Raw genomic sequence first — 13,534 nt, forward strand, 5'->3', positions numbered from 1 at the left:
CAGGACCAGATCTCAGGGCTACTGGCCTGCACCCCAACCTTCATCCATAAAACCAGGAGAATGAAAGTCCCTATTTCATTGGGTGGTTTTGAGGATTAAATGTGTTAATCATTGTGTGAAGTACTTAGAACAGTGCCTAGCGTATATCAGTTTCAATACACGTTAACTAGTATTCCACTTGATAAATCATTTCACCTATCTGAGTCTCATTCTCTTCAGCAGTCCAATGGAGAAAATAATAAACCTACTTCTGAAACGTAGTCCTGGGGATGAATTCTGATCATGTACATGAGAGCATTTTGTAGAGCAGTGTAACAACACAATATGGATGGACCAAAAAAAAAAAAAATACTCCCTTTAACTAGGTAATAAAATCCATTACCAGGAGATGGGCCTTGTAGTTTTCAGACTTACTACCTTACTTGCCAGGCTGAGGGTGCATTGGAAAGAGTGGATTTGGGGTTGGAATTAGGTACCCCCAATCTTGTTTCCTTGCCTATCAAGTGGTGTGGTCACCACTGCTGGGTCTGCTGTTTAGGGTCTTTGTGGGGGACAAAGGAGATCAGAGAGCAAAGGCATGAATGTGCTTTGCAAACATTAAAAAGTGCTAGAAGGTCCTGACAGGGCTCCGTACCCTTTAAGTCACAGTAAAGCTTCATGTGAAAAAAAAAAAAAGTGCTAGAAGGGAGGGAAAGAGATTTGTGAAAAGTGGAGAGAGGTGCAGGGACCCCTTGGCAGGGGCATTAGTTTTGGGGCTCTGGGTGCTGCAGAGTTTGCCCCATGGGGAGAGAGAGCGAGGTACGCTCCTGGAACCAGCATTGTGGGGACAGGACTCCCCCTTGAGAAGTGAGGTGTCAAATAAGAAACTATGCCAGCTCTAGTAGTCCCCGATGGGGGCAAAGAAGGAAGGAGGTCCTTTCCCCAGGCTTGGACCCATCCCTTCATTACCCTCTTCCCAGCTAATTACATTTGCCATCAGAGGACCTTGGGCAGAGGCCCCTCCAGTGGGATCCCTTGTGAGCCTCCTGCCAAGACTTGTTGGGAAGGGCTCACTCTGTGTATCTGCAGCACCTCTGTCCCCACTTTTAGGTTGCAGATTCCTGGCCTCACCCCTAGGGAGAGCAAGCTTGACACCTTCCACACATGCAGGCCAGGGCAGGTCTAAACCTGCTCCAGAGGGAAAAAGCATGGTGTACTAGAACCCTGCCCTGCCTTCCCATCTGAACGAAGAGGATCCGCCAAGGCCCAGCAGAGCGGACTGACCCCACGTGAATAGCTTGTCCCCACCCCAGGCCTCTAGAGGAAGCTTGGGAACCAGAGACCTTGTTTGGGGTGCTGGCTGTGCCCCAAGCTCACTGTGCCTCTATGCAAACCACTTAAGCTGCCAGGGCCTGTGTGACCACTGGCTAAATAAAGGAGCTGGACATGGTCCAAGGGTCCTCTCCTGCTCTGAGACTGTGACCAGGAAGGAGTTAACAGAGGCCAGGCTCCAGGTCAGGAAGGCAAGGGTTAATCTGGGGGGTGGAGGCTCTCTTGGCTTTTCCTGTGGAGAGTGAGGTTTGGCTGCCACCAAAGTTACTTCCAGTCCCTGCTGTCCCTCCTGCCTTCAGTCTGGACCTGCCCGGAGACCCTGGCATTCAGCCTCCCCATGCAGAGGTGAGTGCATCCTGAGCCCGGGGCTGGGGTGGGAGGGCACCGAGGTACCCAAGGGCATGGAGGCTGGCACCAAGCCAAGGAGCACTGTCCGCCAGCCCACATCTGTGTCTGGAGCCGAAAGCTGGGCAGAGATCATCGGCCCACCAACTCCAGTGCTGGGAGAAGGTGGGCAGAGGGACAGAGGGTACAAGGATGTCTGCCAGGCTTCTAGGGAGGGAACGTCTGCGGTCGGGCACCAAGGAGCCCAGAAAGCCAGGAAGAGGCAGTGGACAGCAAACTATTTTGGTCCCTGTGTTTAGGAACTTTTTATAGCCTCCTGCTCAGGGCTGGGAAGAGGAGGGGACAGGAGGATACCCATGAGGTCAGACAAGCACAGAGCCCTCCTGGGACCTTGGAATCAGACCTGTTGCCAAGTTGAGTCTTTGGGAGGCAGGAAGGAGGGCACTGCCAGGCTCTCCTTGCTGCCTGGGTTCCCAGTCACCAGCTACCTATGGGCTGACCTACTGGACACTAAGTGGGTGTGTGTAAGTGTGTGTGTGTTTATACTCATGCAGGCTGCCCTGGGGTGAGTGGGATTGGTAGAGTTTCTACTCCAAGACCCCTCACCAGGGGTCCCCTCCCCCCATCCCTGGCAAGTTATGTTCCTTCGTTGCCTCCAGCCCAGGTCTCCTCAGCCCCTAGAACTGCTGTGTCCCTCTCAGCTGAATGGAGGATGGGAGGAGTAGGGAAATAGAAGTGGGGTGGAGTGTGCTGGGCTGTGTGGGTGGCCCATTCTATTACTGCCAAGGGAACTGTCAGCTCTTGATTTACAATCCCTCCGGGCCCCCTTCCCCAGCAGAAAAGGGAGGTGGAGGAGAGGGGTCATGGGGGTCTCAGGGTGAGGGACCCAGAGGGCAGGTTTCTGGGAGTACAAGTTCCTGGGAATAATCAGTGGAAGGAACTTTTTAGTGAGGTAAGGGGCCCATCTCTTGCAGAAATCACGTGGTGTTAAAGCAGCAAGAATAAAAGCAAAAGATAGAGGAAAGTTCTGATAGGCAAGTGAGATTCAAACTACACAGTAAGAGACCTGTGTTCCAGTCCTGGGCCCAAACTCTCAGTAAGACCTGAACTAGCCTCTCCTCTCTGCGCCAGTTTTCTCATCTATGAAATGGAAGTGCAAGGGGCAAATAAGGTGATGTTTACAAGTTGGGCATTTTGGAATTCCCTTCGAAGGGGCACAGACTGAGTGGCAGATAGCTGGCTGAAGTGACGTGGGTGACCATCTCTCTCTTTTTCCCTGATGGCTCTGCCGGGCCTGGGCAGGGCAGTTGGCTGCAATTACCGGAGGCTCCTACCCTGTGGTTAATGTCCCTGACCTCTCTGCTTGGGGGCGGGATGGGTGGGTCCTGCTGGAACCAGCGGGTGGCTGGGAAGCCTCCTTGTCTTGGACTCAAAGTTGCTAGGTTGGGAAGAGGTATTTTTTCCGGTTTGAGGCTACTTTCGGGAACCAGGCCGGGGAACAGCCCCATTTCCTTTTCCAAGGGTCTGGCTTGCTGATGCCTGCTTGGCATGGCCCTGTGGCCAGAATGGGGCACGCTCAAAAGGGCCTATGTCTCTGGATGGTCAGAAAGCCCCTGCCCATTGTCTTTGAGGGATGGGGAAGGGATACCTGAGCCTCTGCCCCCTGGGCATGGCACCTGGCTGACTTGCATGGGGGAGGGGTGGCTGGCTGACCTTATTCCCAGGAATGCCTTCAGGAGAGGGGCAGGGTCATCTCTTACTCTGCCCCTGACCATTCCTCTTTCCCCAGCAGGTCCCAGGGAGCCCCAGCCAATTGCTCTCAGCTCTTTCACTACCTGCCTGCCTCCAGTGGCTTATGGAGCACTGTCCTGCCCAGTTCTGCTAAAATGCTCCTGGCGTCTCCCTCCACCCCGTCCCGGGGACGGACGCCCAGCGCCGTTGAGAGGCTGGAAGCCGACAAAGCCAAGTATGTCAAGACGCACCAGGTGATCGCGCGACGCCAGGAGCCGGCTCTGCGTGGGGGTCCCGGGCCGCTCACCCCGCACCCTTGCAACGAGCTGGGGCCACCTCCATCGCCCAGGACGCCCAGGCCCGCCCGCCGGGGCAGTGGCAGGCGACTGCCAAGGCCTGATTCCCTCATCTTCTACCGCCAGAAGCGGGACTGCAAGGTTTCGGTGAACAAAGAGAACGCCAAGGGCCAGGGGCTGGTGCGGCGCCTCTTCCTGGGCAGCCCCCGAGACGTCGCCTCTAGCAGCGCAGGCTCATCGGAGCGACCCGCCGCTCCCGCGGGTTGGGCCGCGCCCCAAGATGCTCCGGAAGCGGCGGGAAAGCGGGCATTGTGCCCCACGTGCTCGTTGCCCCTGTCGGAGAAGGAGCGCTTCTTCAACTACTGCGGCCTGGAGCGCGCGCTCGTGGAGGTGCTGGGGGCCGAGCGCTTCTCGCCGCAGAGTTGGGGCGCAGACGCCAGCCCCCAGCCCGGAAAGTCGCCGCCGCCGGGCTCCGGGGACGCCAGCGACTGGACGTCCAGCGAGGGCGGCGCAGATCGCCGGGACGGTGCGGAGGGCGGCGGCTCGGAGGCGGCGGGCTCGGAGCGGGACGGGCGCCCCCAGGTGTCGGTGGTGGAGCGCAACGCGCGCGTCATCCAGTGGCTGTACGGCTGCCAGCGCGCCCGCGGGCCACCGCGCGAGTCCGAGGTGTGACCGCAGCCGCTCGGGGGCCGGCTCTTCTGGAATTGGGGGTCCGGGGAAGGGCAAGGAGCGGGCGCGGGGCTGGACCCAGGCAAGGGCAGGGACTCTCTGCCTCACGCGTCGAGTGCTTTGGGGCAAGCCCTTCCCTCTGGATCGCGGCGTCCACTCGTGAACCTTCGGAGCTTGTGACCAAACGGTCCCGAAGGCTCTTCCCAGCGCGCACTGAGGACGGGAGGGAGCCGGTCTCGCGGCCCTTGTGGAGGCCGGGAGGCGAGTGAAGACTGGGGTGGGAGATCAGAGAACCTGCTGAATAAAGTCAAAACGTTCTTTAACGGACTCGGAAAGTTGGATTACAGAGCAGATGCGCGAGGGTTTTGGAGTGTGGCTTCCAGACTGACTGTGTGACCCTGGGCCGGCACTCCGCCTCTGGGAACCGCAGCGACACCCCCTCGGTTGATCAAAGTATTTTTGAAATGGTCACAAAGCGCTTGGCAAAGTGGAAGAAGTGCTTAGTATAATACTAACACTAGCACTATTATGATCATCTCTGCCACTGACCGCCCCCCCCCCAACAGGTGTGGGGTCCAAACTATTTCGGGGAATAGCGCCCTTGGGGAGTTTGGAGGAGGGGTCTGCTCCCAGAAATCTGGGGTTCACTAGTCCCTGAAGGCCCCATTCCTGGAGCTTTGCTGCCCATTTTGGTTACTAGGTATTTGAAGGGCTGAAATGCGGTGGATCCAGAATCAGGATAATAAGGGACTTTTCAAACCAGGATTTTGCCAGCCCACAGTCTCACCTATCACTGCCTTTTTTCCCCTTAAAACAAGGTCACCTGTTTTCCTCACATGTTCACACCTCCAAGTCTTTATTCATTTCTCTTCCTTTTAGCTGGGTTACCTTCCCCTTTCTTTCCACTCATCTGAGATTCCATGTATGCATTCTCTCGCTCTCTCTCAGAACTCCTGAATTTCCCAGCTGGCCTCATCTCCTCTGAGCGCCCAAGGTACAGCCTTATTTTTGGGCCTCAACTTATCACCTTGTGTGGGACCCGCTGGTAGTCTGGGTTCTCTCGTTAGTCCCTGACCTTCCCCTAGTACAGGGACAAGGCCACAAGGAAAGTTTGTCGAATTAAAAGTGGCTGGAGAGGGCGGCAGGACTGGTCCATACTGGTAAAATGGTAGCCCAGATTGAATACAATCTGTCCTGATACCAGGGATGTCTCTGGTCATTTTTCTCCCTGTAGGTTTGGGGGGCAGAAGGCGAGAACCACTCCAGTTGGACCCGGGCCTGAGGTTGCCCACCCCAAAGCAGCCTTCTCCGTACTGACAAAAGCACGCGGTCACCGGAGGTGTCAGGCCAGGTTTTTATCGCGGAAGGGGGGAGGAGCGGGCGCCCAGTTCGGCCGGCCAACCGGCCGGCTAGTCGCCCTTGGGCGCCGCTTTCACCCTCATCTCGGCCAGTTTGTGGGTGAGGAAGCCCCACTTGAAACCGGCCACGGGATCGGCTTCGCGCGGCTCGGGGGTCTCGTCCCCGGCTTCGGCGTCCGGTTCCGGGGTGGGCTCCGCTCCGCGCAGCATGGATGCGGCGGCCGCCTGCTGCTGCTGCCACCTGCTGGCTAACGCGTCCCAGAAGCCGGGCCCGCGCGCCTCGGCCGCCGCCTGAGGGGCGGGCTGCGCCGCCAGCGGGCTGCGGAAGAGAGGCGGGGTCAGGGGCTGGCCGGGAGACCCCGGAAAGGACAAAGGACAGGAGGCGGGGTCAGGGGACCTGTCGTGGGGTCAGTGGGGCCCGGGCGAGGTCGACGGCTTGGGGGGGATGGGCAGGGGGGGCGGGGACCCGGGAGACTGGGAGGAAGTCTGGGCCTGGAGGCGGGAGGAGTACTCTGAGGCACCGGGACAGGGGTCAGGGCATGAGGTGAGCGGGTCAGGGCTTCCCTGGCGGCTCAACTGGTAAAGAATCCGCCCGCAATGCGGGAGACCTGGGTTCGATACCTGGGTTGGGAAGATTCCCCTGGAGAAGGGAAAGGCTACCCACTCCAGTATTCTGGCCTGGTCGCAAAGAGTCGGACACGACTGAGCGACTTTCACTTTCACTGGGAAAAAGGGGCCGGGATCAAGATCCGTGGGGAGAGAGCCGGGCTCAGGGGCTCAGGGTAGGTACTCGGGGAGAGGGAGGAGGTCAGAGGAGGGGAGATGGAGGCTGTGGGAAGGTGGGGAGAGGAGCCCTGAGAGAGGAGCGGGCGGAAGGATGGGAGGTGGTGGTGGGACCCAAAGGGAAAGGTTAGATCTGGGGGTGGGGAGGTGTGTGTGGGGGGGGGGGAGGTGTGTGTGGGGGGGTGCGCGGTCAGATTCTGGAGGCGGTCTTCCGGGAAAACCCGCAGCGCCGGGGGGAAAGAGGCAAGGCGGGAACAGGGGTCTGGTTTCCCGGATAGAGGGAAAGAGGGTCCAGAAAAATGGGGGGCGCTGGGGAGAGAACGGGTGCAGCGACCCCGAGGAAGGAGAAAGGCCTAGATCAAAGACTAAGGGGAGAAGGAGACTCGAGAGGTAGCAAAGAGATGTCAGGAAGGGGAGCGGTGATGAAGCTTGAGGTAGGGAGAGTCGAAGGGCAGGAGAGAGAAAAGGAACCCAGGGGCAAGAGAGATGGGCGGGTCGGGGGGAATCCTAAGGAAGAAATGAATGCGGGGGAGGTGTCAAAAGGTAAGTGTGACTGGGCTGGAGGAAAGGGCAGAAATGGAGTGTGTCCCAGAACAGAGCTAGGGGGAAGACCAGACCCTGGATCTGACCCTGTGGCCCCCAGCATCAAGGACCTGCTAAGACAGTGGTTCCTAAACTATTACCCTCAAGTCCTCAGGAAGCTCGCTAAAAGTATAGATCCCGGGCCTCAGCCGACACGCACTGAATCAGAATCTTTGAAGGAAGGTCTGGAATCTGTGTCTGTCTCAAGGGAGGGTGAGGGTTTAGACCAATACTTAAGAACCACTGATCTGAACCACTCCCTGTTCCAAACACCTAAAACTTCTCTCCTGGATTTCCTTATTCTAGGGAGGTGATCCCTCCCACATGGATGGGGAGAGACACGGTAATACCTTGTAGCATCTCAATCCCAACAGCTGGTAAATTCCTCTCGAGATCTAATCTAATCTCCCAGATTGGCCTCTTTCCTGCTGAGAGAGAGAGAAACAGGAACAGCCAGGGGCTGGCCCTCCCGAGTCCTCCATGGTCAGAAAGACAAAGCAGAAAGGACGGACATGGGAGAAGAGGGTCCCCAGGTCTGTTGCAGACGGCCTCCCCTGAAACACACACGCACTGGTCAGCACAGGGCTCCGGTGGCAGCAGCTTGTCCTCATCTTCTTTGTTAAACAGAGATGACATTGTCAGCCAACCTTTCACCCCAACCCCTTGAACCTGGGAGAGAGGGGCTGAGAGTCAAGGAGGGCCCCAGCACACCTCCCAGGACTCCACAGAGGCATCTGCCCAGCTCCCCAGTGTTGGGGCAGAGAAAAGGAGAACTCACCCGGCGGGCCAGCTGTGACATGGGGCTGAAGGCCTCTTCAGTGGGTTCTGCCATCTCAGACTCCACTAACACTGGGTTCTCCTTCTGGGACACAAGACCCCCACCCAGTATGAGAGAGGCCCCAGAGGAATACAACCTCCCTTCCCTCCTGCCAACCTGATGCATACAGACCAGGTACTCCAAACCCCATGGAACAAGACACACCTAGCCCCCTGACACCCTCCCAAACTGCACACAGGTATTTGTACCTCTATGCAAAGCTGTCATACACATTACCTGTAGAGTAGACCTGTGAGCTCACACACCTACCCACCCACACACATTCATACACACTGCAAAACACATGGACAAAGGCTTGCACGCCAATGTAGACACACACCTGTACATGAGTGTGCCTCCATATGGCTACAGCTCTTCACCTGCACATAGATACATGTGCTGTGAGGCACTTACCCAAGGATGCTCATACAGTTCACACCTGTGCTCTTCCACGACTGCAGACAGGTCCACGGAGGCCCACTCAGCACACAAAACTTCTCCACCCATCCACAGACACTAAGACACAGATGTACACACACACCCAAACACGAATACCATACAAAAACAATACCTGCGAATGCTTCCATAGTCTTCTGCCCCAAATGTATACACCTGAAAATGCCTATAACCTGTTCACACCTGCACACACACACACCTTAACTGCGGATTCCACACAGACACCAACCCCTATACTGACCCACAGATACTTCTACAGGGTCAGCCCTGGACACCAACCTGTGTAGACTTACATTTATTCACACTGACATACACACACCTTAGAACTAGTTCCTGCCTCTGCCATGTCTATTTGTGTAATTACCATGCCTGGTGGCTCAGATGGTAAAGAATCCACCTGCGTTGCAGGAGACCTGGGTTCAATCCCTGGGTTTGGAAGATCCCCTGGAGAAGGGAACAGCTACCCACTCCAGTATTCTGGCCTGGAGAATTCCATGGACAGAGGAGCCTGGCAGGCTACAGTTCATAGGGTCACAAAGAGTCGGACACAACTGAGTGACTTTCACTTTTACTTTCCAGAGTAAGACCCTTTTCAAAAACCTTTTCTTTAATGTCAGAACAAACATGATCCTAGTAATGGCTCTGACCTGATGCTGCTACAGGGACCCTCAGTGTAACAAACGCTGCTTCCCCTGCCACCCGTCCCAGGGGCTCCCTTCCTCTCGAAGCAAATCATCCCACTTCTGCTCAGCTCTGCCCGTTAGAAATGTGTGTCAAACTGAGTGTATCTGCATGGGTGCTGCCCGTGGGTCTAAAAGGATCCCTTCCATGTGGCAGCCCTTGAGATCTTTGGAGACATTGACCACTCCTCAGGTGCCCCCCCGCCCAAGGCTTCCCTTCTTCTTTGGTTTTCTGGAATGTCCTGACTTTCTGACACTTCACCGTGCCATTGGTCACCCCTGAATTGCCAGTTGCTTCCACACAAGTCAGTGTCTCTCTCTCCCCTTCCCTCCTCAGAGCCAGTCCCCTCTCCTTCTTCATACCTTTCACTTCTGCTGCCCCCTACGCATGCCCCATCCAGCAAGCAGGATGGCACCCACCTCCTCTGCCAGGTCCTCCTCAGATTCCCCACTCAGGGTCTGCAGCACTTTGGACTTGTAGGTTTTCCAGAAGGCCTGGCTCATGGCTGCATGGGAAACAAGCCTGGCACCCAGGCACGGGAAGCTGGTGGTTCAGGGGGCACCCAGTGGGTCTGGCTCCAGGAAGCTGGTGAGTCTGAGAGCCTGTCCCAAGCATCAGGTGACCTCATTAAAGATGCACCAGGCTCCCCAGATGGCACAGTGCCCAGCAGGTGAACCCGATCCAAAAGAGTCTGTGGTGAGACCCACCTTCTGCCACTTCAGCCCCTATCTTGACCCATATTTGCAAGAATAATGAAAACATAATGAAGACATCTTTCTTCACAGAAGCCTCCTTCCTGGGCCTAGGAATTCTTGAATTTGATTATCTGCAAAGGCTCCAGAAAAACTCTTTTCCATTCATGAATTCTATTCACAAAGTCTTTGGGCTCAGGACCCACAGTGGTGCCTCTGCGGCTGTAGCCATACCAGTTGTGCGGCCAACAGGGCCCTGCCCTATATCTGCACTCAGCCTCTATGGTCTGGAGTGGGAAGGCCCCAAGGCTCCCCGTGGGTGACCTGGGCTTACATTTCACCGCTTTGGGCTGGAAACCGATTCCTCTCCCCAGGGATGCACGTGCTGGTCTCCCTGTTTCCTGGCAACAGGTTCCAAAGAACTGGAGCCCCTGAATTATTGCTGAGTTCCTGTGCTCAACCTGGAAGGAAAAACGCACCTGGCTCTGATGCATGGGGAAAGGCTCTCTGGCCCTCTCCCCAGCCTGAGCACACACCATCTAGGCTGCTCTCGCCCTTTGATGCCAACCCATGCCTGCGAGTCCAGGGCTCAGAGCAAGGGGTCAAAGATGGGAGGTCCTTCTGTGAGACTCTCCTCTTCTCGAGAGAGGAGCTGACCCCCTTGAGTCTCTGACAGGATGCCTGAGCACTGTGATCTCTGGGAGGAATAACTGGGGAGGGGTTTCCAATGGCGAGGGCTTTCTCAAGGACCAGAGGTATCTCGGCAAGCCCTGTGGGAGCCGGGATCCCAAACGTCTCCACTCTTATTCACTTATTCATTTATTAACATCACAGACATTTTTCAGTGCCTCCCAGAGATGCAACATTATTTCCCCCCTCCCCTCAACCGCGGGATCTAAGATGGGGGAACCAGGAAGGTGTGACAAGGCCAGAAGACGGCGCTGAAATCGGTTGGGCCAGGTCGGATGGGCTTGGCCAGCGGACCGGCCGAAATGCCCACAGGGCTCACATCACCGAGCCCCCTCCAGTGACGGAAGAGGACGCTCGGTGAGGCCGGATCCCGAGCTCAGTCACTGACGTCGACGACCGCCTGGGGGCGCTCGAAGCACCGCTCGCGCGAGTGACGTTATCATAGGCGGTCCGATGGAGACCGACCCGTCCGAGAGCGTCATATGACGTCATCTAGCCGTCCGGAAGCGCCCCCACGTGTCCTCCCACCTCGGTTCTGGGACCTCTGATCCCGGTGTCACCCACCATGGGTCGCTCCCGCCGTACGGGCGCGCACCGAGCGCACTCCTTGGCCCGTCAGATGAAGGCGAAGCGGCGGCGGCCGGACCTGGATGAGATTCACCGCGAGTTGCGGCCCCAGGTCGCCGCACGGCCCCGGCCAGATCTAGGCGCTGAACCCGATCCCGACCTGCCAGGGGGCGGCCTGCATCGCTGTCTGGCCTGCGCGTGAGTTCCCGCCAGGCCCAGGCCTGAGGAGGAGAAGGGTCCGCGGTACGGGCCGGGGGTGTGAGGCCCGGGCCCGGGGTGTGCAGTGTTTCCTCTCTTGGGACCTGGGTGGGTCTGCCGGCCTCCCATGCCTTCAAGCCCAGAGCCTAACGTCAGCAATGAGCTAGGGTCAGGGAAATAGGTGTACCTGAGAGGCATCACCTTCTAACTCTCCTCCCTACCCACCTCATCCCCACAGGAGGTACTTCATCGATTCTGCCAACCTGAAGACCCACTTGCGATCCAAAGATCACAAGAAGAGGTATGAAGGAGCAAGGGGAGGATTGATGGGTGGGTTGCCGCGCTGACAGAGCTTGCCGTCCGGTCAGCTTTCAATTCCTATTCTTTTTTCTCAGGCTGAAGCAGCTGAGTGTGGAGCCCTACAGTCAGGAAGAAGCGGAGAGGGCAGCGGGCATGGGTTCCTATATTCCTCCCCAGCGGCTGGCAGTGCCCACAGAAGTATCCACTGAGGTCCCTGAGATGGACACGTCTACATGACCTGGCCTGAGGATGCGAGGCAGAGGAGCTGCCCATGGACAGTGGTACAGGAGCCAGGCTGGGAGAGACTGTGCCAATCTCTTTTGGTTTGGGGAGTGGATGGCCGCTTCCAGATACCCTCCCTTCCAATAAAGGAAATGTATAAATAGGGCTTGCTTCTGACTCATTAACCTCTGGGCCACTCCTCCAAATTCAAGCCCTGTAAAGATTTCTCTACTACTCCTGTGTACAGGACCCAGAGTGTTTACTCCCTGCTCGATTCAGCCTTAGAGCCTGCATCCTTGCCATCCCTCAGGGGTCCTGGCATCTGTGCTGAAGACCCCCATTGGAGCCCAGGTGTGTGTGGGGTGATGGGTAGGATCAGGTTTATACTCTTGCTTACAATGAGGGCAGGGAGTGACCCCCAGGAAAAGAAAGAAGGAGGCTCCTGAGATTGTAGCCCCTGTGAATCCAGGGGCCGAGGTGAGAGGCTGCCTGCTTCGTCATGGAGCCTGTGGCGGCCGCCGCTGCCCCACCATCTTCCAGACAGCGTAGCAGGAGCCGCCCAGCCCGAGGACAGCCAGCACTGCAGCCACAATCCCCGCCAGCGGACTCCGGGGCTCTGCCTTCAGCTCCCCGGCTATCTGCATCTGGAGATGCACAGAGGGTCCGCCTGAGGGGTCAGTCGAGACTACTGGGAAGGCGGGTGGGGTGGAAAGGGGCTCAGAAGCTACAGCTGGGGGAAGGAGATATGGATGTCATCGCTGCCCCAGGGAGATTCCACCCCAATCCCTCTCGCTTCACTGCCCATCTGGGCCCTGGTTGCTCAGGCGGCCGGGAACGTGACAGCCTGGTGGCTGGGTATCATCCCGGCCGTGGTAAGGGGCGGACGGGGTCTGTGCTGGAAGCCATCAGTTGGGGTGCTTACCTGTAGCACTCGGAAGTAGCCAGGGGTCAGGCGTCGAAATCGCATGGTGGGTGCCGCTCGTCTCCCAGGTGTCCTGTGGGGTGAAAACCGGAATGAGGACCAGTGGCGTTCATTCATGATACCAAGAGGCGGAAATCAGGGCATAGAGGTTCCTGACTCTCATACGTGAGAGAGCCTTGCCCTCAGAGGATGCTCACCAGCGTCTGCCTTCCCAGGTCTGGCAGGGGGCGGGGCAGCTAGACCTTTAAATCTGTCCCTTCCCCCGCTGGCCCGCCCTGCCAGCCTTAGGAGCAGCTGTCAGGAGAGATCAGCATCAGGCCTGAGCAGCTCCTCCCCCTCCCACCGGGAAGTGCAAGCCAGGGAGGCAGGAGAGGCCTTGCCTGGCAGTGTGGACAAGTCTCAGGCCTGGACCAGGTGTGGGAGGGTCTCCCCGGCCCTGGTCTTGGCCCTGTCCCTGCCTCAGGTAATTGGATGTCACCTCAGCAGAGGAGGGGTTGGGTACCTTTAGCACCCCTTCCAAATAGGGGCAGGCCTTTTTTACTTGATTTCTCTTAGATCAACCACACCTACCTTGGGGGAAGGCATATTTCATCCCTTTCCCCAAGATGAAGTTCCTATAGGAACTTCCCTCCTTTCAATAAAAGATCTGCATCTACTGATTGAAAAAGCTGTTAGAGGTGTACTAACAAAAATTTCCTGGAGTTGCCTGGTGGCCTAGTGGTTAGGATTCTAGGCTTTCACTGTCGTGTCTCGGGTTCAATACCTGATCTAAGAACTGAGATCCTGCAAGACCTAAAAGCGTGGCCAAAAAAAAATAACTGTGCTGGGCATTATTCTCAGCACTTTACGTGTATGATTTCATTTGGTATTGACCATCTCATAAAAATGCAGAAAAGCATATTTGCAGAATAGCA

At 56.9% G+C, this 13,534-nt stretch overlaps 4 protein-coding genes across 8 annotated transcripts; 2 read left to right on the forward strand and 2 right to left on the reverse strand.

The window, feature by feature from the left end:
• The first annotated feature begins 1,503 nt into the window (after positions 1-1,503).
• On the forward strand, positions 1,504-4,679 carry FAM110D (family with sequence similarity 110 member D). Of its 5 annotated transcripts, none has more exons than XM_043445793.1 (2): positions 1,504-1,656; positions 3,449-4,679. In XM_043445793.1, the coding sequence occupies exons 1-2, from the start codon at positions 1,649-1,651 to the stop codon at positions 4,353-4,355; spliced, it is 915 nt and encodes a 304-aa protein (XP_043301728.1). In that variant the 5' UTR covers positions 1,504-1,648; the 3' UTR covers positions 4,356-4,679. The 5 variants fall into 5 exon arrangements, with proteins under 5 accessions (XP_043301728.1, XP_043301727.1, XP_043301726.1 ...); XM_043445792.1 differs by having other exon boundaries at positions 1,508-1,656; positions 3,446-4,679; XM_043445791.1 differs by lacking the exon at positions 1,504-1,656 and adding an exon at positions 2,805-2,827.
• Positions 4,680-5,761: 1,082 nt separating this feature from the next.
• C24H1orf232 (chromosome 24 C1orf232 homolog) lies at positions 5,762-9,532 on the reverse strand. Its single transcript, XM_043445904.1, has 4 exons — positions 9,449-9,532; positions 7,854-7,937; positions 7,647-7,744; positions 5,762-6,029 (listed from the first exon to the last, which is right to left on the reverse strand). The coding sequence occupies exons 1-4, from the start codon at positions 9,530-9,532 to the stop codon at positions 5,762-5,764; spliced, it is 534 nt and encodes a 177-aa protein (XP_043301839.1).
• A 948-nt stretch (positions 9,533-10,480) lies between these two features.
• ZNF593 (zinc finger protein 593) lies at positions 10,481-11,863 on the forward strand. Its single transcript, XM_043445811.1, has 3 exons — positions 10,481-11,176; positions 11,415-11,477; positions 11,572-11,863. The coding sequence occupies exons 1-3, from the start codon at positions 10,977-10,979 to the stop codon at positions 11,711-11,713; spliced, it is 405 nt and encodes a 134-aa protein (XP_043301746.1). The 5' UTR covers positions 10,481-10,976; the 3' UTR covers positions 11,714-11,863.
• Positions 11,864-12,195: 332 nt separating this feature from the next.
• Positions 12,196-12,665, reverse strand: LOC122426698 (putative transmembrane protein ZNF593OS). Its single transcript, XM_043445812.1, has 2 exons — positions 12,621-12,665; positions 12,196-12,342 (listed from the first exon to the last, which is right to left on the reverse strand). Exons 1-2 carry the CDS (start codon positions 12,663-12,665, stop codon positions 12,196-12,198), a joined length of 192 nt encoding a protein of 63 aa, XP_043301747.1.
• Between the last annotated feature and the right edge of the window lie 869 nt (positions 12,666-13,534).

The sequence above is a fragment of the Cervus canadensis genome, chromosome 24 (assembly GCF_019320065.1).
Source record: "Cervus canadensis isolate Bull #8, Minnesota chromosome 24, ASM1932006v1, whole genome shotgun sequence".
Lineage (NCBI taxonomy): Eukaryota > Metazoa > Chordata > Mammalia > Artiodactyla > Cervidae > Cervus > Cervus canadensis.